Source organism: Urocampus carinirostris, chromosome 19 (assembly GCF_059441175.1).
Source record: "Urocampus carinirostris isolate Australia breed hairy pipefish chromosome 19, RoL_Ucar_1.0, whole genome shotgun sequence".
In the NCBI taxonomy this organism is placed as follows: domain Eukaryota; kingdom Metazoa; phylum Chordata; class Actinopteri; order Syngnathiformes; family Syngnathidae; genus Urocampus; species Urocampus carinirostris.
Window position 1 is genome coordinate 9,658,471 of NC_142367.1, and position 25,987 is coordinate 9,684,457.

General features: G+C 40.6%; 2 protein-coding genes across 8 annotated transcripts; one reads left to right on the plus strand and one right to left on the minus strand.

Annotated features, from left to right (window-relative positions):
* Nucleotides 1-5: 5 nt before the first annotated feature.
* Nucleotides 6-2,312, plus strand: ndufaf8 (NADH:ubiquinone oxidoreductase complex assembly factor 8). Its single transcript, XM_088324359.1, has 3 exons — nucleotides 6-286; nucleotides 1,534-1,644; nucleotides 1,708-2,312. The coding sequence occupies exons 1-3, from the start codon at nucleotides 206-208 to the stop codon at nucleotides 1,726-1,728; spliced, it is 213 nt and encodes a 70-aa protein (XP_088180485.1). The 5' UTR covers nucleotides 6-205; the 3' UTR covers nucleotides 1,729-2,312.
* slc38a10 (solute carrier family 38 member 10) lies at nucleotides 1,809-23,607 on the minus strand. Of its 7 annotated transcripts, XM_088324342.1 has the most exons (19): nucleotides 23,050-23,227; nucleotides 22,026-22,092; nucleotides 21,089-21,175; nucleotides 20,908-21,025; nucleotides 19,882-19,927; nucleotides 19,684-19,777; nucleotides 19,462-19,605; nucleotides 18,169-18,293; nucleotides 11,563-11,665; nucleotides 11,320-11,502; nucleotides 10,150-10,261; nucleotides 8,004-8,110; nucleotides 7,780-7,933; nucleotides 5,439-5,609; nucleotides 5,012-5,365; nucleotides 4,760-4,825; nucleotides 4,454-4,474; nucleotides 4,027-4,167; nucleotides 1,809-3,353 (listed from the first exon to the last, which is right to left on the minus strand). In XM_088324342.1, exons 4-19 carry the CDS (start codon nucleotides 20,978-20,980, stop codon nucleotides 2,455-2,457), a joined length of 2,793 nt encoding a protein of 930 aa, XP_088180468.1. In that variant the 5' UTR covers nucleotides 20,981-21,025; nucleotides 21,089-21,175; nucleotides 22,026-22,092; nucleotides 23,050-23,227; the 3' UTR covers nucleotides 1,809-2,454. The 7 variants fall into 7 exon arrangements, with proteins under 7 accessions (XP_088180468.1, XP_088180465.1, XP_088180464.1 ...); XM_088324339.1 differs by lacking the exons at nucleotides 18,169-18,293; nucleotides 21,089-21,175; nucleotides 22,026-22,092 and adding exons at nucleotides 17,672-17,796; nucleotides 23,407-23,607 and having other exon boundaries at nucleotides 23,050-23,270; XM_088324338.1 differs by lacking the exons at nucleotides 21,089-21,175; nucleotides 22,026-22,092 and adding an exon at nucleotides 23,407-23,606 and having other exon boundaries at nucleotides 23,050-23,270.
* Nucleotides 23,608-25,987: the final 2,380 nt, after the last annotated feature.

A 25,987-nucleotide genomic window follows, 5' to 3' on the forward strand; every position in this document is an offset into this window, starting at 1 on the left:
AATACAGGATAAGGCGACACGGGTTGAATACGCTAACAACAAAAATGGCGGCGCCCTTGTAGTTACAAAATAGTATCTTCTGGCGAGTACTTTCCCTAATTAAAGAAATGCTTGACACGTTAAAACTGCATAAAGAGTCGTAATATTTTCCAGACCCCAGGGCTTCTTAATACTGAATGAAGTAAGGAAATATCCTTTTCCGAACATGTCTGGGTCGAATGTTTGGCATCGGAGCCGTGAAAAATTAAGACGCTTTCCAGAATTATTCGCTCAATGTGCGCAAGAGGTAAACTTTCTATCCAAATGTTTACATTTCATACAAATATTTACATTTTGTAATGAGTTAATTTCACTCGGGAAACCACAATCGACACCACCCTAAACCTACATTTCCACTCCACAAATAAAATGTAAATAATCTGTTTTCATCAAAATTCTAGGCACCTTTTTCAAAGCGATGTGTCTAAATGTACTGTACGATCTGTAAACAAACTGATATATTGTCTTGATGTGAAGACACATTCTACCTGAAATTTACAATTTGTCAGTTGATATATTTGTGATAAGATGATGGGCATTTTTTTTGTCAAGGAAAAATATTCAAAATGAGAAACTTTTTTGCTGTGTACTTTATTAAATGACAAAAATGAATCGCTGATTTGTTTTTCCATGTGTATTAAAATGGATGTCACAGACTATTGTTGGGTTATTTTAGGGGTGAAGCAGATCGAGCCCAACAATTTTGTTCATTTACACGGACTACCAGAGAAAATTACAATAAATGGATAAAGTTCCTTATTTTCTGTAATGCATTTTTTTTTAAATCATCCTTTCGGGATTCATTAAATGAAATGATCTGCATTTATATAGCGCTTTTCAAGTCAATGACTTCCCAAAGCGCTTTACAGTGTGCTTCTCATTTCCCAATAGCAGCCATGTAAGACGCTAACCTGCTTATTGGGGGTGTTAGGGGTTCAGTGTCTTACCCAAGGACACTTCGACATGTAACACGGACAAGCCGGGATACAAGCCGGGATTCAAACTGGGATCCCTTGATCCCAAGACGAGCGCTCTACCTCCTGAGCTACTGCCGCCCCCAAATGCACTGAAATATTGTTATTTCAGTTTTGCTAAATAACCTTACCATTATACTTTTTCATGATAAAATACTTATGCAATTTATCAAGAATGTATGACACTTTTTTTTAATTGAATTACAGAATAGAAGTATACAAATGTAATAGCTTTATTAAAATATTTTTATTTGTGTGCAATCCCTTCTCAAAGTTTTTTCATTTTCCTCATGCTGGGGTTTTGAATTTATCCTTGCCCTCATGTAGGTTTTAGATCAGGGGATGTTGTAATAATAGCCTAGTCTGTACAGCATTTTGAGACTTCTTGTGATTAAGGAGATGCAACAAAACATGACTTCACTTGACATGCATGGGTAGTGTTGTCACCTGCATCAACGTTTTTTTTATTAAATAAAAAACATTCATTTAACGATTCATTGTGTTTTTGTTTTGAATCCAGGCATCAATTTATGGCCAATGTGTGGCAGCTACCACAACGAGCAAGCACGAATTGAAGAAAGACCTTTGTGCCAAAGAATTTGCAGCCCTGAAGACGTGCTTTGTAAATGCTGTAAGTTTTCAGATTAAATTTGTCCTGCAAGTCATTTACTGAGAACTGTCTTTTTGTTTACAGGCCAAGAAAAAATCAAACTAGACAGAAAACTCGTCTTCCCCCATGCAACTTGTGAGGGCAGCAGAGATTGTCATTGATGTTACATGACCATAAGGACTCACTATATTATATGAAGCTTTTATTAACATCCCATACACAATAAACATTGTAAATAGAAAAATAGTCAGAAAATACATCTGTCCTGGAAAAATGCTTTGCACTTCACTTACTATACAATACTGCTCCTTTTTCAAAATATTACTATAATTATACAGAAAAAAATGCATGACATGAGTAAAAAAAAGTATTCACCCATATCCGCAAAATAACAGGCAGCTCCTTCAAAAAAATATTACAATATTTACACTTCAAGAAAAAAATAAGAATGCAGCCGTTAAAATATAGTGACTCTTGATATTCATTTCATATCCTCCCATTTCGATAGAATCTATTTGTGTAGCTTTATGTACAGTTTCACACACTCTCAAATTTTGTATCCACAATAACTTAATATGTACAAACTCCTTCATAAGGACCAGAAACAAGTCTAGCAAAGGTGATCTAAATTAGATTGGCTTCATTTCAACTCAAAGAAAACCATTTTCAATAAAGGTTTCTGTTGCTCAGGAAGCCTTTTGTGGTTCATGTAGATTTTTTTTTATCTTAATTTTGAGTAGTACACAGATTCACTGTCTTCAAGATGATGGTTATTTGGGCCACCAAGGTAGGTAAATCAAGGGCAATCGGGTCCTTGTGTATCAGAAGGAGTTATTTCATATCCTGGTCTTCCGAGGTCTGCTTTATCTGCCGCGAGTGCACCATGACCCCTCCCAGCAGCTTCGTCTCCAAGGCCACGTGCAGGTCGGGCCCCCCAAAGTCCAGCAAAGGCTCCAGGCCGCCTCCCAGAGCCCGGCGTCGGCGTTTCAGATCAGATTCCTCCTCGTCCGGCACCTTCTTGATGGGGGGAGCAGGAGATTGGTCTCCTCCTTGGTCAGCTTGGGCTGCCACTTTGCCTTTGAGGTCTCGTCCTCTTTTCTTCAAAGTTTGGCTGTCTTTGTCCGGCTCCTGCACTTCCTTTAGTTTTTTCTCCATTTTTTCTGCTTTTTCCACCTCCTGCGGACGTCTTTCTTTGGCGGCCTTTGCCAATTTTTTCTCCCCTTCTAATTTTTCTCTCTCCTCCCTCTCCAGTCGTTCCTTCTCTACCCGAGCCTGCACTTCTTTCTCAATCCTCTCCTTCTGCAGCTCTTTAGCGAGCTTTTCCATTGCTTCTCTCTCCAGCTGTTCTTTTTCTAATCTTTCCCTCTCCTTCTTCTCCCGCTCAAGCTGTTCAAGTTTGGCCTTTTTCTCCAACTCAAGTTTTTCATCATCAAGCTTTTGTTCTTCATCTCCGACATCCTTTGGAACTACCGGCTGATTGAGCTCGGGTTTTTTCCTCATTAAAGGCACTCCTCTCGCCCCCAGCTCGCTCTCCTGCTGGGACTCGAGCATGTTGTTCTCTTTGGACGGGGCCTGAGATGCGACGTCGCCTACTTCCGGTCTTTTGTCTTCAGCCAGAACTGGATTGGGCACCAAGATAGCTGCTGGTTCTTTCGGTTGCTGGGCATCTGAAGCCAAATCTCGGGCCTTGGCAGCCCCTTCGTCTGCTTCCTCAGCATGCTCCTGCAGCTCTGGATAAGCAGAAAAAAAATACAACAGTTTCAGAAATGACAAAGACGGATATCACTCGTACTTTAAAATTGCTATATTATTATTAATGACTGAAATTAATAAATAGGGTTGGGATAAGCTCAATTCTTTCAAAATCTTTAAATTGATGGCTTCAAGAGTTGAATTTCCTGTTTTCAACAAGTGTTTACAATGACTTTTAAAACTAATTGTGATTAATTATTGCAAGCTATACAAAGCCCCTCCTCCCCCAACCTATAAAAGACAGCACATATTAAGCCATTTTTGCACTTGATAATTTAATGGTGTTTTTTGTTGCCTTAAATCTTTTCTCTACAATAAATCAACTCACGCAGTGCCACAAACATATTCCCACGTCAATTAAAAATTATTTGTGTCTGAATGTGACGAGGCAAAACTGACAACAATTGCCCCTGAAATAATTTTGTATGTATTTTATTCTTCAGTTGTGTTCCTAATTTCGTATGAGTTTTTAAATTGATAATAGATATTGTGTAGATGGAAATTTTTGGTTTTGGAAAAATCGTCAAAAATCTTAAATGGCTGGCATTCTTCTGCAAATATCAATAAATGTATTCATTTCTTGAGGCAAATATTCCAGTTTAGTCAAGTTTTGCAACATATTATCTAGTATATGAAAACCACTCTACTTACCGCCTGGTAGCTTCTGGTGGATCTCCTTGTGCTGCTCTTCGATGACTGCCAACAGCTTCTCCTGCTGGTCAAGAAGTCTTTTCTGTTGTTCCTGCTGCTCCTTGATGACCTGCAGGAGCACCGCATGGTCCAGCTGGCCTTCTACGGGGACAGAAAAAGCATAATATAAACCACCGTGCTAGCGCGTCTGTGCTTTTTGTTTTACAGATTGGACAATTTCTTAGAGACAGCTCTGTTTTGAAATAACAAGTGAGTGTAGACAAATCAGCAACAACTAAATAGAAATAGTTAATAAGTGCTTTGTTAGACAAGAAAGATTGGTGAGTTTATTTATAATCATGCTATATTACCACCATATATATAATATTTATGTGACCATTTTCCAGAGATATTACTAAAAAACAGGAGGAGCAAGAGGATGTCATACCTGCAACCAGCTTTTTGATCACTGATATCCAGCATAGAAAGAAGCAAAAAAGGGAAAGATTCAGGGAAAATAAGTCAAAAACCGAGGGAGAAAGTGCTGAAATTAAATACATTCAAACAATAAAAGCCAAGCATACATCCCCAGCAATGTCAGAGAAAGAGGTTCAGCTTCAATCACCGCCATGTTTGTAGTTTTTTTAAGTGCAAAAAGGATCACAGCGATGGTCGAAGAAGAAAGATCGAAAAGTAAAACTATTGTATTCTCTTAACTTGCATTTCCGGTTAAAAAATATGTTTACACACTCACCGTCCATTTTCTCATCTCCAGCATCTTTGCTGTCAGCAAGTTGGGATTCCTCAACAGCAGGGGGCGCTAAAGTAACATACAAATTTAATCTCATGGGATTTTTCTTAAAACCAGAATTTTCCGTCAGAGTTAAAGCTTTGAATCTGCTTTAAGTCTTTAAGCTCTTCTGAGGTTTTAATTATGAGTTAAAGCTTAACCTTGAATAAAGAAAAATAGGATACTGATGCATAATATCTTTGAAATATGACCCACCTTTCCCTGCAACCTCAGCATCCTTCTCCACTTTCTCCGCAACTTCATTAGCGCCTTGCTTCTCCGCTTCCTTCAGGGCCACGACTTCCTGTTTCTTCTCCAGCACTTCATTGGACAGATCCACCTCCTCTTTCTTTACAAGCACTACAGCAGGCTCCAGTACGGTTTCCTCACTCTCCGCTCTTTTCTCGGCGTTCTGACCTCCGCCTGGCTCAGTGTCCTTTTTATGTTCTCCTTCAGCCATTTTTTTCCCCTCCTCCAATTCCACGTTGTTCTTTCTGGTGTCAATTTGGACCCCGTCACGAGGGATGGGCGGCTCGTGGCGGTGGGCTTCTCCCTCCGGCAAAGCTACACCTGTGGAAAAAAACAAATAGGGTGATACAGTGTCCAATTTAGAAGCTACTGTTGTTATGTTGTGTTTCCTTACCAGCATCAGGGCGGTCCAACTGGGCTTCTTCATCCTTCTTGCTCTCAGGTAGTTCTGCCGGGACTTTGATCTGGAGGGGTTCCATCGGCTCTTTCTTTATGGGTTCCAGCTTATCCACTAATGGGAGGTCGGGTTTGAGGATATCCATTGGTTTCACAATGGCGACATTTTCTGTGTAGGAAGAAACGAAAATAACATGAGAGAAATTATTCCCCTTAGACTCTTGTCCTAAATAGCGTTGTTGAGTTTTAATTTTGGAAAAGGTCAAATTCAAATATAATCCTACATAACCTTCTCATCCAACAAATAAAATCTTTGACGCAATGTTAATTAGTTATTCTATTTTTTGTCTCGCTTTTTGAGTAGTCGGATTTTTTCTTAACTGTTGAAATGTTTTTTTCCTACTTTAAATGTCAAAATTCTTGATTACAGCAGCTCATTTCGCCCGTTCAATGTTTTTTCTCGAATCTTGGTCGAAAGTATTTCTTACAATGAGTAAAAGGATAAACCTTCTTTTGTATTGGATCGTTTTTCTTATTTTAAGTTTTTTTTATTATTATTTTAAGGATTATATCTTTACTTTACTGGATACTTTCATCCATTATACGCACCACTTATCCTCAGTAGGGTCGCGGGGGTGCTGGAGTCCATCCCAGCTATCTTTGGGCAGTGGGCAGGGGACACGCTGAACTGGTTGCCAGCCAGTTGCAGGATACACAGGGACAGACAATTCACTTGCTCATTTACACCTAGGGACAATTTGGACCAGCCAATTCACCTAACATGCATGTTTTTGGAATGTGGGAGGAAACCGGAGTGCCCGGAGGAAACCCAATCAAGCACAGGGAGAACATGCAAACTCCACACATGACTTTAGAACTGTGCCGCACACGCACTAACCACTGCGCCGCTGTGTTGCCTACTTTACTGGATATATTTTAAAAATGTATTTAAAATATAAATCTTTTCAAACTATTTTCAGGATTTTTACCTATTCCCTATTATTTACTACGACATTTTACCCATTTAGTTTTTTTTCCCCCCGAAACTTGATACCAGGAAAAATAATACTTTCTGTTGAATCAGACACTTTTTCTGATCTTAAGGATCATCTTTATTTTTTAAGGATTATTTTTTCCTATTTCATTGGATAGGTATGTTTAAAATATATATATATATATCTATATATATATATATATATTTAAACCATTGGCAGGATTTATTTCCTGTTTTAAATGTCAAAGACTCATTTGGCCCTTTTCACGAATCTTGATCGAATATCATTTTCATGAGGAAAAAGTACTTTAGTTTAGATTAGTTTTCTTATTTTAAGGGTTACATTCTAATTTTGATGTTTGTTTTTATTTTGTTAGATACATTTCTTTGAAAAATATAATTCAAAATGTAAATATATTTTTAAACTATTGACAGGATTCCTTTTCTATTCTAAATGCAAAAAAATCTTGACTAAGCATTTTTTTTCTTGAATATTAATGGACAATCATTCTCACAATGGAAAAAAAAACACATATACCTTCTGTTGTTTCAGATTTTAAGCGTTATTTTCTTATTTCAATATTTATATACATTTAAAATTATTTAAAAAACATTTATAAACCACTGGCAGAATTGTTTTCCTATTTAAAATGTCAAAAATGTATGAAAAAGGCGGATTATTTTCCCCATTTTATTTTTTTCTAACCTTGCCAAATTGTAATTCTTACACTGAGGAAAAGTATTTACCTTCAGTTGTATCAGGTTAATTTTCTTATTTTACCTGATAACTATCTTTAGAAAAATATATTAAAAAAAAAAAAATGATAGAAAAAATGAAATTATTTTTACCGCCGCTAGATGGCAGCCCGTACTGACAAGACCAATAGCCAAAATGAAAAATCTATACATGACCAATTGCAATAAACTGAAATGAAGGCGACAAACAGGAAACAGGTGGAGGATGCAAGGGCCCGACAGCGGCCACATATCTCAGGAGATCTTTGACAGATGCGCGGAAGCGAAACTATCTGGACCAACGTTCAGTCTCTCTCTTTTCTATAGAAAGTCTTTTTAAGGTGATATTGAAGGCCCAGTATGGCAGGGGAAGGGTGTCAAGAGGAAATGAGGATGTGGAGAAAATTGCCAGAGTCTGAAGGGCATCACTCTTGCTCCATCAATGTCAGAGATGCTCACAGATACTATCAAAGTCTTATCTCCTTGCCCTGCCTGTCTTCCTATCAGTCATTGTGTTGGGCGTGGGGATGAAAAATAACCTTGCTTTATTTCTTTTCCTTCCACATCTTTGCGGAGGACCTCATTAGCTAACATCAAACTAATGTTTTACCGTGAAGCTCAATGATGTCCGGTCGCGGCATGTTGTTCTTTTCGGCAGGAGCAGGAGGAGGAGCTTGGATTTTGGTGCTGGGGCTTTGGGCAGAGATGGACAAAGTGGTAAAAGTGCTGATGAGGAGGATACCCAGGCCTACACAAAGAACCATCTGTTGAGAAACAGGAGACATAAATGAAGTATTTTGTGACATTTTGATGTAGAAAGTCTGACTGTGGCACCTGAGCGATGACCCCGTTCTTCTGGATCTTTCTGTAAATGAGAGCAGGGCATATGAAGCAGATGAGGCTCCCCATGGTGGCTCCAGTCAGACCCAAAATGGTTTCCACTGAAAAGACGAATAAAATATTGAAGTTAAATGGCTATACTCATACTCATAGGTCAAGAAACTCGTATTTATTTGACATAGCATGAGCCTCGCCAAGAAGGAGATGACATCATTGTCCATCTTGCTGCTACGGGTAACCGAAAAAACAAATTCACGAGAGGCAAGGCATAAAAATTAGATGAAAAATGGTGGATTGTTTATTCACAGTCTCCGTAGTTTGTATTCTTCCTTGTGCTTTGTAGCACTCGTTTTGTGTGGCGTGACACATTGCAGCGACATCTAGTGGCCAAATATTACAGTGTCCCTTTACGGTTTCCTGACTTATTGATGCATAAAATATTTAATGAATCGTTTTCTAACCAACATCTCAAATGTGTTACATGTTTTGCGTTGCTATACTGTAATGCATGTTGACTCAGATTCTTTTTTAAGGCACAGCTTGATTGTTGGCTTCAATTACAAGGCAGCATTGGTGCAGGTATTAATCTGACATGATTAGCTGATGAGCTTCCGACACTCAAACTGCTTGTAAAGAAAAAGTCACCTGACTTAGTCACAATGGCAAAGGGGTGGGGGGGTTCCTCTTGTTCCCCAAACGCTGGCTTCTTATCTGCAGCGCCATTCAACTGCCATTCACAATCAGCTGCCGCCCAGCCCGTGCACTGGGCGCGCTTCCCTGGCATCCTGAGTCCCCCTTTGTATTTGTCGACCGAGTTGGCTGGATGTCAGAACCCGCCCGGCAACCATCCCGAGGACGGACAGCATATTGTCTGCCTCAGATTTAGTGTCTGTTCTCCCCGGGGTCCTTACCTCCCTTCTCCTCAGTCTATTAGTCTGATTAGAGACACAAAGAGGCAGGCGCCGTGTTTTGGCGTGTGTGGCCGACCTATCAAAAGGTTTAACACGCTGTCCCCGTTAAAAGGATGAATGCGAAGAAACTCGTGGCGGCTCTTCCGCCATTTTGGAGAGCTGAGCACACAGGAGGCCTGATGCCGAGTCAGCAACGTTACAGTCGTATGTCCCCAATGAAATTCTGCCGGACTGACTCCTCCCCACGCTTCTGTCTCCCCATATGAAAGGAAATAAAAGTTAGGGCCCTGATTTAAGGACTGCGCTCCGCTGTGACAGTCACTGACTCATAAAGTCACATTCACTTGGCTCGTTAAAGTGACATTGTGTAATAATTCACCACTAGAGGTCGTTGTGGCTTAAAATGGAGCTGAAACGTGTGCAGTGGAAAAAGACGCACAACGGAAAACCCCGAAAGATACCACTTGGACAACAAAAGACCTATCAAGCTGGATGCACCCAGAGCAGCTTAAATGAGGCAATACCTGGAGTTGGTCAGAGCTGGTGGAAATAGCTAACTTTAGCAGTTGGCGGGAGAAACTACTAACACGACTGTGGAAAGTGAGTGATAATGAAAGACGAAGCAGAGGCAGCTAACAATACGAAAAGCGACTAGCAGCGAGCCATAGCCCTCAGCCAAGTGGCTAGCAAGAGTGGCTAGAGAAAGAAACAGTAGGGGAAAAAGTTGAGGATACCAGAATCACAAAACCTGCCGATGTCTGCATTCATGAACAGTTAGAAGGTGAGTGACCCTGAAGGATGAAGCAGGATCAGCTAACAATAGCGACTAGTGGCGAGCCATAGTCTGCAGCCTGACTGGCTAGAGAAGGCCCCAGTGGGGAAAAAGTATCAGATGCCTGAAAAACAGGACTCTGGCTTAAAAGTGTCCAGTAAATGGCTTTTAAGTGCCAAGATCACCACCAAAACAAGCTACCTGGAAAAAAAATCCATATTTGGGCTTTCGCAGTAATAAAATGGCAGCCAAACATGGCAGCTTCCTCAAAGTTGTGAAATAAAATGACAAGTTTCTAAACCTAAAATAATGTTTATGGGACAGTGCCTGTGTTTATGCTTCTTATTTGAATCAATAGTATTTTATTGAAATGAATGAAGTATTTCAACAGCACTTGGGGTCGCTTTAGTATTCACATGGATCATCAAAAGAGCACCTGCCCAGAACTCTACGGTACCGTTTGGGATGAGAATGCCTCCCAGCATCGTGCCAAACACAATTCCGAGCGTGATCATTTTGAAGCGTAGAGGGGGCATGTATCCGCCGGCTGCAAATGTCCCGTCTTTTTGCTGCAAAATTAGAAAATTACGAATGATAAAATGTAACAGCACTTGTTTTCTTTAGAGCGCTGAATAAAATAATGAAAATGAAAATGCAGTGTCCGGATGTGGATGAGAAGGTACAGGTGTACCCCTTTATATGAGCAGCTCTAAACACAAGAATTTCTGTTTTATTTGCAACAAAAATGTTGCTCAATATACGAAGGGACATACAGTTAACGAGCAGTCCCAGAGACTCACACTAGAGATTGCTGGAGACCGCTCACCGCTTATGACTGCTCACTGCCAGTATCAGCTCGTCTAGTTTGTGTATGCAAACTACTACAATGCAGGCAAAAAAAAAATCTGTTGTAAAAGTTTTCAGTGTGTACGTTTGATTAAAGCAAGACAGACTGTGTAGAATACCGCAACAATATGTTGTTGTCTGTTACCAGGGACAGAGCCGATCTGGATGAGAACTGAAATGGACAAGACCTGCCAGTCCTTATTAAAAAAAAATCCCGTAAAAAAAAAAATATTAAATGGCATACAAAATTTGAAACAATCACAAATGTTTAAAATATAGGGAACACGTATAAGTTGACATGTATGCAAGGTATCCAACTAACACTCCCCCCCCTGCCTCCACACCATGCTCCCACACTTGTCACAGCAACTCAACCATAATAAGGGCTCATAACAAACGCACATTTTATTTCGTTGATATCTTCGTATTTATTTTATTTCTGTATTTTTTTACATTAAATTACTATTTAAATGTGTTTTAGTGATCAAAAAAATGTGTTTCATTGCTATTTAGGTTCACTTTGATGCCTTTGGAAGGACGGGAGCAGACCAATTAGTTTTTAAATATTTAATATAAGGAAAATTAGCCTGTTATACAAGGTATTTGAGAATGATCCTAGAATTAATAAGGCTCATATGAAGAGGTGCCACTGTAAAAACAAAAGAAATTGTGAAATTGAGGTCACGTTGGAGTTCCGGACTTGATATATTTGAAGAAGACGTTAGTTTACACTGAGAAGGACTCAGTAAATCTTAATCAAGCACGGCAAACAGTGATATACCTGCTGCTCGAAAAGCATAGTGTTGATGGCCTGGCGGCAGGGCAAGATCATCATGGGGAAGCCTACGGCCACCGACATCATGAAGCCCACCCGGATCACCTCAGTCACCAGGTTAGAAGGGAAGTTCATCAGAACGTTGCCGGCAATGTTCTCTGTGAAGCTCACGTAGCCGAAGAAGCCCACCTGGAAAACAGAATTAATGTGGGAAAAATATGGGTTGACGGACTCGGCAGCTCCGCTTACCGTGATGTAGAAGACGGTGACAACGTTGAGGGACGAGGTGAAGATGGTGCTCATGCGTTTGACGGACGGCTCGTCCAGGCTGTCGTAAGTCGGCAGCACCTGACTGTGACAAAAAAAAATGTCTAGTACCCACAAAATGGGCTCGTGAGCCCAGTTATTTTTACACATCAATGCCACCTATTGTACAAACAGTTAAAGAGGGGTCCAAACTACAGCCCGGGGGCCAGCACAGCGCATTTTTCAAGCGGTCCAAAGTAAATCATATTTGGTCCTAAAAAATTATACACTGCATGAAACATTTTTATCCTATTATCAGAACATCTGCCAGATTTGTTTGTAGTTTATAAACTATTTTAACTCAGGTTAAATAAGAAAAACCATCGTTAAAATGAGCAAAACTGCCCGGCGATAAATTCTTTGTTTTTTGATGAAAGATTTCCTCCCGAAATTATAAAATTAAGATTTAAAAAGAACGAAACAAATCTCTTTGTTCTGTTTTTTTGCAGTCGACAACCCGTTTTAACTGCTCAATAAAATCGTTCGTTAAACATCCAAAATATACAATGGAGCCATAATTGATTATAATCTCTATGGCAAAAGCAGATTTTGGTGTTCTTGTACAATTCCACAACAAAAATAAAGTTTTTCTGTATGTGGCAATTGGGCATAAATGTTAAGACACCTCACGTTTGCATTTTTTTTCTTAAGTTTGATTTTTAACAGTATGTCATTTAGGTATTTAAATAAAACAGTCAAGCACAGACTGCTACAAGTTTCCCCATTGTACAATATCTCGCATTGCAAATAATTTCAATATGAACATTTGAAAATATCAAGTAACTAAGGCAGTTTCAATTAACACAGGATGAAAAATGACATGAGGACAGTTTGTGTGTGACAGGAGGAGGTGACATAAGTAGACAAGGATGTCTCAAGTGTTTACCGGTTTATATTTGTCTTCTTTTCCATGCTGATCATTTTTTTGTTATATTAAGCAGGGAATTTACGAGCTGATACTTAACTGCCAGTACAGAGATTTATAAAGTGTCCCTTTTCTCTACGTACGAGACGTGAACGGCCGTGACTTTCATTATCTCCTGTCTTTCTGTTTCACTTTGATACGACGGAAAGTTTATGAGCGAGAACAGTCCCGTGCTTTAATCCACAAACCATTAAATCTCAATGCCAAGGTTAAACAAAATGACAGACTGTAAGCGGGGAGCCGGGTGTGGAAATGCTGGCTCGATTCTGCAGACTTTTGTGCTTTTATTTTAAAGTGACAGTGTCTAATAATTCACCAGTAGGTGAAGCGTGTCTATTGGAAGAAGAGCTATGGAAGCCTGACGGATACTTCTTGGCAAAACTCCAAAACTTGTCTTCAGATTTCTTGCGTAGGGAAGGTTAGATTTCAGCCAGTGACAGGACGTGAAATCTGTATCTACCCGAGTGCCTGTAAAGAGCCAATAGCTGGAGTTTGTCAAAATTTCTGTCTAACTTTAGCAGCTAGCAGCTGAAGCTACTAAGAAGGCCAGTTAAAAAATGTTTGTGCAAGCTTTATTTACAAAGAGCAAGTAGCAACTAGCAGCAAGCCATTGCCTGCATATTGTTGACATTCTGTAATGATGTAACGCCGCATAAACACGCTTCATGAATGTAATAAAACCACAATGTGCAGAAAGCTTTTTAATCAGCCCGTGAAAGTGTCAGTGAGTATTTTCAGTCCAGCGCGATTGATTAGTAATTTAGTTTCAATAGCCTGTTACTCAGCGGCGACCTTTTACCTCGCTGGTTTCTGACCACCTCCCAAATGTGTCTTCCTTCCAGATATCACTCAACAAGCTTTCGTGACCAAACATTTGATCGAATTTGGTCGCTTTTGTCCTATTATGAGGTGTTAACAAAACAAAATATAAATCTTGTATGTTACTTCTAAACTCCAAGTGAAAATCTGTGAAGCCTGTGGCACTTAAACTAGGACTGGGCAAACTATCAAATTTATTTAATTTACTATTTCGAAAATGCACAATTTTGAACATTGGCCAAATCGTAAAATCATGGTTTCTGAATATTAAACAATTACTAACAGGTGATTTGGCGCAATTAAGCATATTAGTCACAAAGAAGTGTTTTTGCACAAATTATGAGGCCTGACTTTGAGTAAAAACTGATTTTATATCAGCTAACAATTTGCATGACGTTCATTTCTTTTCATCACAAAAACTTTATTAAATAAAACATGTGCTAGGTAGCAAAATGTTTCAAATAGTAATCGTACGGAGTGACTAATAAAACAAAAGTTACGAATGTAACTACGGTTATACTGTATGAGTCCCGTTTGACTGCCAGAGGCGGTGTTTTAAGCACGGAATTACACCTTCGTGCATGCGCAATTCGATAAATACATACCAAATCTTGATCACCCGGTTGCAACTGTCTCATTAGGAATGTCTATAAATACCATTCTCATCACAGGCACACTACCTTCAGAATCTTCTCCCGTGAACACGAGGATTCTGAGTGTCAAGATGCTCTGGCCGTCGTACAGGAAACATAGAACCGTAATTACATTAATAACTTTCTCTGTTTCGTCCCTACCGACCGCTAGAGGCGATGCTTCAAGCATGGAATGGCTAATACCAGCATAGTCACGAGGAAGCCCAGAAACAAACCCCAATCAGAAGCCTCGGCTGGACCAACGCTGAGCCGTGTGGGAAAGGCCACGCCAATGCTTTAGAACCCGGCGAAAGTGCTAGGGGACGCCCAAGAGGCAGCAGCACAAATTAATGGACAACCCCTTGAGGGAGTCCCAGGAAATGGCAACGGCCCTGGTAGAATGGCCGCGCACCTTTGAAGGCAGGGGGTGGCCACAGGCGGCATAATACAGGGAAAGTCCCCGCAATTCTGCGTGACAAGCACCACTTAGAACAAGAAAACTCCAGAGAAGCAGTCACATCGAACAAAAGGCGACCAGACAAATGAAAACTCGCCGTCGTGAAAATGTACAGTAGCAGCGCAACGTGTGCACTGGGCACCAGAGCCCCAACCAGACCCTCCCCACCCAGGGGAGAGGAGGGACGTGAAACTCACAGCATCCCATCAAAGAGAAACAGAGCCCAGAAAGCAGCTTCGGCCACAGCAAGACATCAGCACCGTCCGACTGCCACCTCAGGCAGGTGGGGCCAGCAGTTAAGGCGTGAGGCTACCCAATTCTCTCAGGCAGAAGCCAAGGCGAGCAAGACTGCAGCCGTACAGGGAACCCACTGAAGGCAACAAAGGGAAGCGGCACGAAAGGAGGCAGACCGCCCATCCAGCACTAGCCGGAGACCCCAAGATGGGACACGAGGAGCAGCATGGGGACGAAGCTGCTATGTGACCCCAACCGAGCAGACAGCGCCCCGGCAGCAAGAATGGCAGGCCTGATAAGCACCATTTGGTGTCGACTCACGCTCCTTAGAGGCCGAACACACGGGCGGAGGCGGCATGGGTTGGGACACAAAATTTGCCCCCCCTATCGGGATAACAGAGCCCGCCGGTTAAGGCCAGGCTATGGAAAACCTAAACACAGCCGGGGGAACCTCGTCCAGGCGAGCCAAAAGGAGGAAAACGGCAGCAGCGTGGAGCCCACCTGAAGAACAAAAGCTGACCAAAGGGAGAGGCAAGAGCAGGGAGGCAAAAAGAAGACTCCCCGGCCATTGGTGCGCCAGCACAACAATGCACAAGGGACTGTACACCACCCCAAGCGAGGGACCAGCAAGGAACAGTGGGTCGCCGTCTTTGCCGCCAGTCACCACATCTGGATGAAAAAGACACCGCCCGGGGAGACCTCGAAGGAAAGGCAACCGACCAGACAATAATAAATGCCAGGCACACAGCCCCCCAGACCAGCCAGCCCACCAGAGGAGATGGTCGGCACGCAGCAACAGCAGGACCACACACTGCCTTGACAGCGCATGAGGTAGTCACCCAAGACATCAACCGCTGCAGGGGGCAAGTGCAGTTCAGGTCAAAACCTGTCGAGCGGGGCAAGCCCGTAAGGGGAGAGGCCGAAACGGGTAGCGGCAGGCATTATAGGCAAACGTAGTGGGACGGAATGAAAGCCAGCAATCTTGGAACCCATGGAGGCCAACCACACCTCCGGATGACCACACGTAAAAGCCTGGATGCCGTCAACACATAAAACGGCAGCACACATGGGCAGCTGGCCCCCTCAGGCACGAGGAAGCAGGCGGAGTAGAAGCCGGGCAAACGTGTAAACAGATCCACTGGCACAATGACAGGCTCCCTCCCTGAGGCTCCAATCAAGGGTGACCGTGCGTCAGCCACACTTGGAGGCGCGCCCATACTAGAAAAGGGTAAGCCATGACCGTGAACCACGTCAAAAAGGACAGGCGCCCAGAAGGACCCCCCCAAAAAACGGAGAGCACACGACAGGGACCCTGATTGAGAAGGTGGGTCACCGGCATCCATACGAAAGAGGAATACCGACGCAGCCAAAAATTGGAGGAGCATTGGCACGGAGGCCGGAGAAAACCCTGCAAGGCAAACCCCACCCACGGGCCGGAATAGAAGACGTTTCCCCGCACGCCCGAACGCCAAACATGATTTAACCCCCAGCCAGTACAAGGCAGCCGCTATGCCCAGCGAGCAGGCCAACCGGGACATCCCAAAAACAGCGGTGGCCATAGCGACAATACGAGGCTGGCTGGGAATAAACACATGGACACGGCAGCCGACAGGGGGCTGGCAAACCAAAAAGTAGACACGGCGAGCTAGCAAGCCAACCCGAATATACTAAAGTGGGCAACAGCCAGAGCAAAAAAATGCCAGGCCGGCTGGAAGTAAGCACAAAACAGCACCGGCTGCGGCAACAGCGACAACGTGGGTCTGGCCGGAATCAAACACTGACACAGCAGCCCGAACATACAAGGGAGGCAGCTGTTACAAAAAAAACCCACCAGGCTCGCAAGTAGGCAAACCAGAAAAATCAGAAAAAGCGTCGGTATCGGCCGCAGCGGGAACGCGGAAACGCAGAAATCAGACCCGGTGGCCCTGATGAGAGTGGAAAGCTACGGCGGGCAAAATCAAAAACAACCATGACACGCGGCGAAATAAACAAACAAAAGGCCACACTCGCCTAACCGAAGCGAGGCTAAGGCGAGCCAGAAAGCAAGCCGCAACGGCGGCAGGTAAACAAACCCCACGCAGCCTTCTAAGAGGGCAAAAAAACACACAACTCTGACGAAAGCAGTCTCAAGGCTTATCGCAATAGGGATGGCAAAAACACCAGATCCTTCAAGCGGAAGATAGGGGTATGCAACTGCCACACAAGACAAAAAAGTAGCGCATCTGTGATGAGACTTGAATTTATAGAAATTCCTAATGAGACAAGTGCGATAGAGTGACTTATTATAGGTATGTATTTCTCGAACTGCTCAAACGCTAAGCTGAAATTCTATGCTTGAAGCACCGCTTCTGCAGGTTAGTAGGGATGAAACCATACTGAGATTTGAATTTTTGGCTCCTACTGTGAAAAAAAAAAAAAATTCCCATATTTAGAAATGCAGGAAAATGAACTGTAAAATTTCTACTAACTCTCAGCCATGTTCTCAGTCATATTTAGGACCAAATCTCTTTCATCAAGTCACCTCCTGCTGTAACGTTTCTCTCGTTCACATTCACACACACTTCAGCGCACCTGCCTATAAATCATTTTGGTTGCTTTAAAAATTAAATGATTTGAAATAACCCAAGCAAGTGCCTTAGAAAAGGAAGACAAAGAAAGATGGAACATGCAGATGCATGACAGAAGAAAAAAAAAAGATGTTATTTACTAAAAGGTAGAATAATAAAAGTAAATGATTGGTGAGAAGTTTCCATTTGTTAAGAGCCAAACAAAGGCAGCTTTCATTTGTTCCAATTAATGCGCACCATTTTTATCCCTCCCAGTGGCTTCCAGGAATCATGCAAGGATTCATGCATGTCCCTGTGAGAACCAGCCAGTGGAGAAGCGTGACCGGTCCACCAACAGTCAGGCCTGCTCTACAGGGGCTACTCTACGTCAGTCACTAAGCCGGTTTCAAGTCTGGTCCCGTGCGAAAGGAGTACTTACGACTGACAGGCGAAGGCCATCCCACAGATGGGGAGACAGCGAAACACCCCCTCCCAGCGCACCACATTGACCTGCCCTAGCCACCAGCCACTGAGGAGCTCGTGTTTGAATGAAGACAGCACCATCTAAGGGGAAGGAGGGGGAGGGGAGTTGTGGTCAATCAAGACAGGTGGAGGAAGAAGAGAATAAAGGGGGTGGGGCTTCTCCCATTGATTTAAAAAATGAGGGGAACCGGAAGAAATGACGACATGGACACCTCATGCTGCACAGAAACCTGCACGGGTCAAAAGATGGCGGTAGAATAAAGAAAAGGGGAAAAAAACAAGGCACATCATTGGTTATTCTCAGTAATAATTTTTGAATGTTTGAAAAACTAAGTCCTGACTTATTCATTCAGACACACTCACACACGCCTGACATGAAGATAAAGACAAAACTCTTTTGATTCCAGTTCAGGCTCCGCGTCAGAGGGGTGAGGCTCCCCCTGGTTTACTTACGGGTGACAGCAGAAGGTTGTGGCGATAATGGGCAGGCACTGAATGACGCCCTTCACTCGCCACAGGTGAACCCGCTCCAACCAGGAGCCTGACACTATGCCGTAGCGCAGGGACGACAACACTATCTACAATGTGAGCGGCGGGACAGGGAAGGTAGGAGGAGGATTGTCGGAAGGGTGTCAGAATGGAAGGTGGGAGAGATGAGAAGATTTGTGATTGTTAGAGGCGTCGGCGCAACTTTTACAGGTTGTCGCCATGTCGACGCATTTTTAGACGCAGCCTTGAGTAAATTTGCAAAGAAAAACCTGTGAAAATAGGAGTTCAGGTGAGTACGAAAACACACAGGCAGGAAGGAGTTGCTGGACTCTAGATCCCTCAAACATTTGCTAAAACCTCTATGTAAATACTACTTGAGTGTTTTTCAACCAGTGTGCCGTGAAACCTTTTCTAGTGTGTTGCAGAAAATTGGCTAATTTTATCTTTGCAAAAAAAGCACGCCATTGTTAAGTATATTGGTTTTTTTCCAGCTTATTAAGTGGAACGTTCATCCACATCAGTTGATGGGCGCTGACTACAATTTTTTTAATCATATACACTAATTATCTGCTCATGAGGCAGTACAGGGAAATATATGTAATAACTTATTTTGTTTTGATAAAGGTGTTTAAAACAGAACAGCAAAAACATACTTTGAAAAATAGTAACAATCTTAAACACAAATATGCTGATTATTTTTTATTTTATTTTACAAACGTATAAAAACAACAGAAAAAAAAACAGAATTATTAAAATTGGATTAAAACGTTCTTTTTTTATGTCATTCTGAGTATTATTTTTTTATTTATTTTCTAGAAAAACAAAACAATAATGTAGTAAAACTTGAAAAACTGGTTAAAATGTTGTAAAACCCAGAATTAAAAGTTATTAACCAAAATACAACCTGTATTACCTCCTAAGTAACAGTGACAACAATTGATTAAAAAAGTGTTGTAATGTAAATTTAGGCAACGTGATCAATTAAAAAAAACTGGTGCAAGGTAGTAATTTCCAAGCTTCAAATTAATGTGACTTAACTAGAATTTATGTAATGAAAAAAGTGTGCCTGTCTCAAAGAAATTGAAAGACACTGCACTATTTAACTCATTTACAGCCAGCCTTGTTAAAATGGACCTTTAACATCTATAGCTGTTTATGGTGTCGTCTATGGCAGCGAATGAGTTAAAGAATAAAACTCATTCGGCCTTAACACACAACACCTTTCTAAATTAAATATCGTTCTTGGTTTTGTCTCACCGTAAACATGAAGAAGGTGTAAAACATGAGCGCCATCGCTGAGAACGACTGAATGGAGGACATCATGTTCCTCTGTAAACTAAGTGGGAGGACAATGAAGAGCGACACAGCGATCAGCAGCAGCACACGGAAGCTTCCTGTCACCTTGGGAAGATCACAGATTTATTTGAACGTCACACTATTATTTGCTAAGGGACTTCTGATCGTGTGAAAACTCTCAACCTGCAAGCCCAACAGTTGAGCAAAAAAGTTGGAGCCCAAATCTGCGATAACCACATAAAAGGCAATGCAGGTCCCCAACATCAAGCCGATCATACTGCAAGACAAAATATGAAGACACATTTGAACAAATCTCATTTTAACTTGTAATTATTGGTTAACATATACAAAAAGAAAAAACATCTTCATATCCAACTCTACCTGGTTTCCACGAGTGCTTTTCCTGGTTTTCCGTAAGCGTGGAAAGCTGTGAAAACAAACATGATGTCGGCATGTGAACCGTGGACGTGCAAACACGTGGCCATGGCTAAAAATAATCAGTCAGTTTTGTATATTACTGTTGGCAAAACAGTATGTTTCAATTAAAACACACTGGACTATTTGTGGATGTTGGCAGTAGTTACATTTTTTTTCTTAAAAACTCACACCATGTTCAGAAAGCCTTATAAAATAATGATTTCGTAAAAAGAATAGCATTCAAAATTTCCAGATATGAATAATTTTTAAATTTGGTTTGAACTCAAAATAACACATAAAGCTAGTAAAAGCCTAACTTTATTAAATTGATTGAACAACATAGTATACATTGTTTACAATACGAATAGCCATGACACTACAGGAAAAGCATGTCATAAAATACTTAAAGAAAAAAAATACTATATAAATATTAGGATTAAGAATATTTGCAAGATAGTGCTATTGAACTGACCAAAGTTGAAAGTGCAAAAGAAAATAGTGCAATGAAAATATTGCAATGACAGATAGCAGAATCATTGTGCAAAAATAACAATTCAGTAAATATGAATATATTTTTACATGACCTTAAAGGGAGTCATCAGCCAAGCCTAGAAAATCATGGGCTGCTCTCTGCCAAGTCTGCTACCACATCAGAGCCGACAACATTTTTAAGGACTCCTCTCACCCCGGTCCCCACTTTTTAGTAACAATTGTTTAATTATCGGCACCAGCTTTGAGTAATTTAAACCCTTGTATTCCTACTCCCAATTTTCAAATTCATCGCATTTTCAAATTTTTGATTTGAATTTTTTTAAATCAAAATTGAATCAAATTAATTTGATTTATTGCCCAGCCCGGATACAAATGTATTTTATGAATCACATAATTTTCAACAAATAATATGAATTTGACCAAATATGCATTTTCCATTTTTCAAGAAAAGGGGAAAAAATAGATGCGATTGTGACACAAAAGACTGTCGCATCTCACCCAATCCGGCATAGGTCCTTCGCTTGGTGTTGCTTGCGGTGTGAACCAAGAACATGCAGGACTTGTGGGTCATCCACGAGCAAAGGAACAACAAGAGGGTTCCTAGTACAATCCCGCACTGCAACAAAAAAGTGTGGATCAACTGGTTTTGATGATCAGAAAGTCAACTTTTTCAACTAACTTCATTGATAAGTCCTCTTATGTGCTCGTTTAAGGGAATCGCCACAGTAGTCTTCCCACTTAATGAAGGCTCCAACTTTTAATTTGACTAGGAAAGAAACATTTAAAAAAACAAACTAAATTCTACACCTTGGGCTGTGTCATTAAGAAGTGACTAAGCTTCATTAACTTGCAAATGTAACAAGATAATCACTGCAGTAAATATCCAACAGGATATTTGCATAGTCAAACTCACAGGCCAGCTTTATTTTCTCGCACAAAAAAATAAAGTTGTTTACTGTAAATCAGGACTTGTCAAGCATTTTTTTTGTCCTATCGAAAAGACAAAAGTTACAGTATCTAATCAACCGAGAAGCTATAGTAAAATTGTAATCTCTATTGTTAGTATGTTAAGCAAGTTAATATTCAACAGTTGTTCTTTATAGAGCAGACACCCACCACTTAAGTGAAATGTGGAATTAAAATCGAAATACAATTTGAAGAGCCATTGTACAACTCTTCGGATGAATAATTAATGAAATGATTAGATAACGACTTTAAAATGTGTCCACTTTTAAAAATGATATACCATGAGTATTTGTACTAAGTATTCTAAATAAAAGTAATATTATTGGAGTTTATTTAGCACCAAATGTCACAGCAGCTGTTCACTATTGTTATTTTCATTTATATATGTTGAAATCTTTATTGATTTTGTTTTAGTTTGTGATCTGATTTTGTTTTAGTCATTATTTTTGTGTTGCGCCAAAATAAACCACGACACCACAGTGAAATCTTATTTCAACCAAGTACTCGTTAATGGTGGATTTTACTGTTGTTGTTTGATGTATTGCAAAAAAAATGGGGGAGATGTTTGTTGTCATAAAATTAAGACCATAAATCAATAAAAGGACACAACAAAAATTAGACACATTATGTAGAAATTTTGATCGTGGTACCTTGGTACTCGAACAACTCAATGTTCAAACAAATCTGTGTCCAATGAAGAAATTTCAGTTAATTTTCCTGCAGTGTTGGAAGGAAAAAAATTGGAACTTGAATACCAGAACACATGTCCAAGTAAGAGTAACGGCAATCATAGCTACTCTGGAATTATCATTTTGAGAGAGATCGTGAGTCTGACACCACACATTTGGAATTGTGACTTAGTGTTTCATTGCTTATAATAATGGGTCCGAAGAAAATTAGTGATACGGGGATGACAAAGAAAAAAACAGTGAGAACAACGATCGAGTTGAAAAAGGAAACGACTGGCAAATACGGGCATGCGTCAGTAAATGCTTAAAATTGTTCTGTGTTTGTATGTTCATTATGTTTAATCTTTCTTATGTACACATATAAATAATTATCGACGTTATTTGGGGTACTTCGAATGGGAAAAATTATTTCGGTACTCGAATTATCTATTTAATTGTAGAACATCAGTCGAATATCAATGTTTATAGGGTGGGCGAATTATTTAATGGTCATTACATTTCCAAGCAAAAAAGTATTGATATAGATTTAATGTATTGGTCCCTTTAGGGAAAAATCACAACAGGCATTGCGATACAAAAATAGCAGAATGTCATACACATATGACAGTGGGACAATGAGGGCAGACTGATTGGAAGGGTAATGGCTGAGGGGATCAGGCTTTTCCCGAGGTGGGCGCTCCTAAATCCTATTGTGCTATATCAGCACCCTGATGGTAGTGGGATGAAATATTGATGTGGCGGGTGAGTAATATCCTGGACTATTGAGTTTGCCAGGCGGAAGATGGGACTGTTATTTAAGTCAGATAGCTTGAATGTGGGAAGGCCGATGATTAAATTGATTGGTATCGAACAATATTACCCTGTATTAACTTGAATCGAATCGATACTAAAACGGACGTATCGCTATAATTTGATTTTTTTTAAAAAAAACGACAAAATGGTGACCATAACACACGCAATGGAAGTCTGCGCATGCGCAACTCACCTGTTTAAAGCAAAAGGGCATGGTTAGGACGCTGACGCCGACGATACTGTTCACCACGTTCATGATGAGACCCCAGTTTGACGCCGTCATTTTGGGACAGGAGAGACTCTTTTTCTCAATAAAATCACCCGAAGAAAAAAAAACTAACACCGAAGGAGGGTGTTAAAGCGTAATAATTATCCCAGTTCCGGGGTTCCACAACTCCTTCCAATGACGTGGCGCTGTGGTTAAAAAATATAGAAAGAAACATCACTTGGTTTATAAATACATCAAACACGTACACTAAAAATCAAATAAAAAACACGCGTTTATACTTTAAAAGGGTTTAACAATAAAGGGTAAAGACAGGAACTTTACCGTTAGAGCGTAGCGTCGGATGGACTACGTCATCATGGCTGACGTCGTGTCATAAATCGGGCGATTCTACGTAAAATGATGTGTCTTTCTTGAGAAAAAAATAAATAAAAAATCATGATAACTGAATAGCGCCTTGTGTTTACCCCCCTCCAGGATCACTCCCGTAACCAGGAAGTGGCGACGGTAGTCGAGGAAGTCAATAAAGATGACCCAACGTACCTTGCCTCTCAGTCAAACGCTTGGACGCCCCCTAGTGGCTTTAAAGCACACTCGCTGTATACTCAAAGGAAAAGAAAAATAAATACTATGTGATGAAACTTGTAAAAGTGAATAACTACATAAGGAGAGATTGCACTCTAGTTTAAAAACGACTTGTAAGGCCATAACATTACTATCAAGACCGACTAAACTGACGACTCATTACTATTGAGAATAAGATATCAGCTTTATTTTACTTTATTTTTGTCATCTTTGTTTTGTGTTTTAGCGTGGAAGACTACAAAGGGAGTTTTCTGCGTCATTTCTTTCATGTTTTGTTAATTTTAAGATAGTTTGTGTTGCAGCATGGTCTTGTCGTCATGGAACTCGCATTATTGCGAGTGAGTACATAAGTCGCCTTATTTTCATGTTTTGTTCAGTTAACACTACTGTAGTTTGTTTTGTGTTACAGCATTAAAATTCGTGGTCTCGCAATCATGGCGCAATAAATGTGGTTCTGTCCACAGGTGGGATTTTTTTCTTTCTATTAGGTTTTGTTCTGTGAGGACAATAGGGTATTCCAACATACCTTGTGTTTTCTTTATTATTTATTCCGTTAGAGATGGTTAATGTCATGATGGTGCGTTCATCAGTCCCTGTGTGGGAATGTTTCTCACTTCATAGTTTGTTTTTTACGTTTGGTTCCTTTAGGTCTAGTTTCTGACATGTCTTGCATTGTCCCCCTTTCTGTTTTGTTCAGTTTGAGCTCGTTAGTGGTCCAGCATTGTATTTTATGGTCTCGTCGTCACGGCATTTTCGTGTTGTTCTGTTCATGTGTGAGAATGTTTCTTGTGTTGTTTTCCTTTCATGTTTTTTTATGTTAGCGCTAGTTTGTACATTGGGTTCTATCCATGCGTGAGTATGTTCCCTATGTCCTCTTCCTTTCGTTTTTTGTTCAGTTAGAACTAGTTGGTATTCCGACATATTTGGCATTGACACCCTTTCATGTTTTAGATCTAGTGAGTGTTTCAACATGATGCCGCACGGATGTGTGTCTGTCTTTGAATACTGAAGATTTTAGTGAACTTCCTTTTCTCTGTTTCTCTGCACAGTGCAATACCGATGTTTTTTCTGTGAATAAAAAATGCAATCCCATCGTGGGATCTGATTATCTCCATCTTGACAAATGAAAAATAAAAAATGAGGTGCCTTTTAGAAAGTGCTGCTGACTTCCTTTGACACTGATTGGCTTTGTAATCATAACAACACAAATATATCTTTTGTCTCTAACAGATCCTGTTTTTCCAACCTTTGGATTCCGGCCAGGAAAAGGGAAACAAGAGGGGAGGAGGGGGAGGCTAAACATCATTTTCAAAAGTAAAACATACTAAGTGGGTCAAAACAAAACAAAAAAACATTCAACTCCTGCACCTGAAATGTAGTTTATTTCTGCTGCCCTCTCAGATCCAAGACTATTGTGTTGTTTGACCAGGAAAGGGAAGAATGAGTCAAGGAGTGGTGAGGAGGGGCTCACCCGGGAAAGGTTGTGCTGTATCTTCAAGGATCAAGGTTATTCCGAGGCAGGGATGTGATGCTTGGAGAGGCAGCTGGGGATGAATGGAGTAGAAAAGTCCATGTCGAAGAGATGTTTTTTTTCTAACTTTTTAGAAAAGGCTAGAGAAAGCATTTTATTTGCAATCAAGAAAAAAGAGAAAAAAATCAGGAAAAGAAGGCGGGACGATTAGGTGGCAATCAGTTGCTCATAGGAAACCTTTCAAAATCTATTGCAAACAAAAGTCTGCTTGCAAACCGATTGGTTCCTTCAAAATAATTCTAACAATTGAAAATTGACTTTTAAAAAAGTGTTAAAAGGTACGCAGAATTTAGTCTTTGAGTAGCATCTGACGCTGACATCAGTCCCGTTCAATTTTTTTGTTTTTCAAAATGATGGACTTTTCAGTTCCAGATGTTTCTCTCAAATGGGATGTGCGGTTGCCTGACAATTTTTACAATTTTGTCTCGTTTTTGAAGGCTACAGAATATTTTGTTCTGTAGGTATATAGGCATAGAACACACACAAAGAGCTTGAAGCCTCATCTTTCATCAGAAAATAAAAGGCTCCAGCTTTTAACATTGTTTAGTCAAGAAGAGATTAACAATTCCAAGTTTCTCGAGTTTCTCCTTGCCCTCATGTAGGTTTTAGTTCAGGGGATGGTATAATAATAGTCTGTAGTTTGCAATAATCTGCGGTCTATGCAGCCCTTTGAGACTCTTTGTGATTAAGGGTTTAACAAATAAACATGACTTGACTTGACTACTAAGATATAAAAAGATAAGAGATAAAATGAGCACTATTTTCTCATTTCAACTGATGAATAAACAA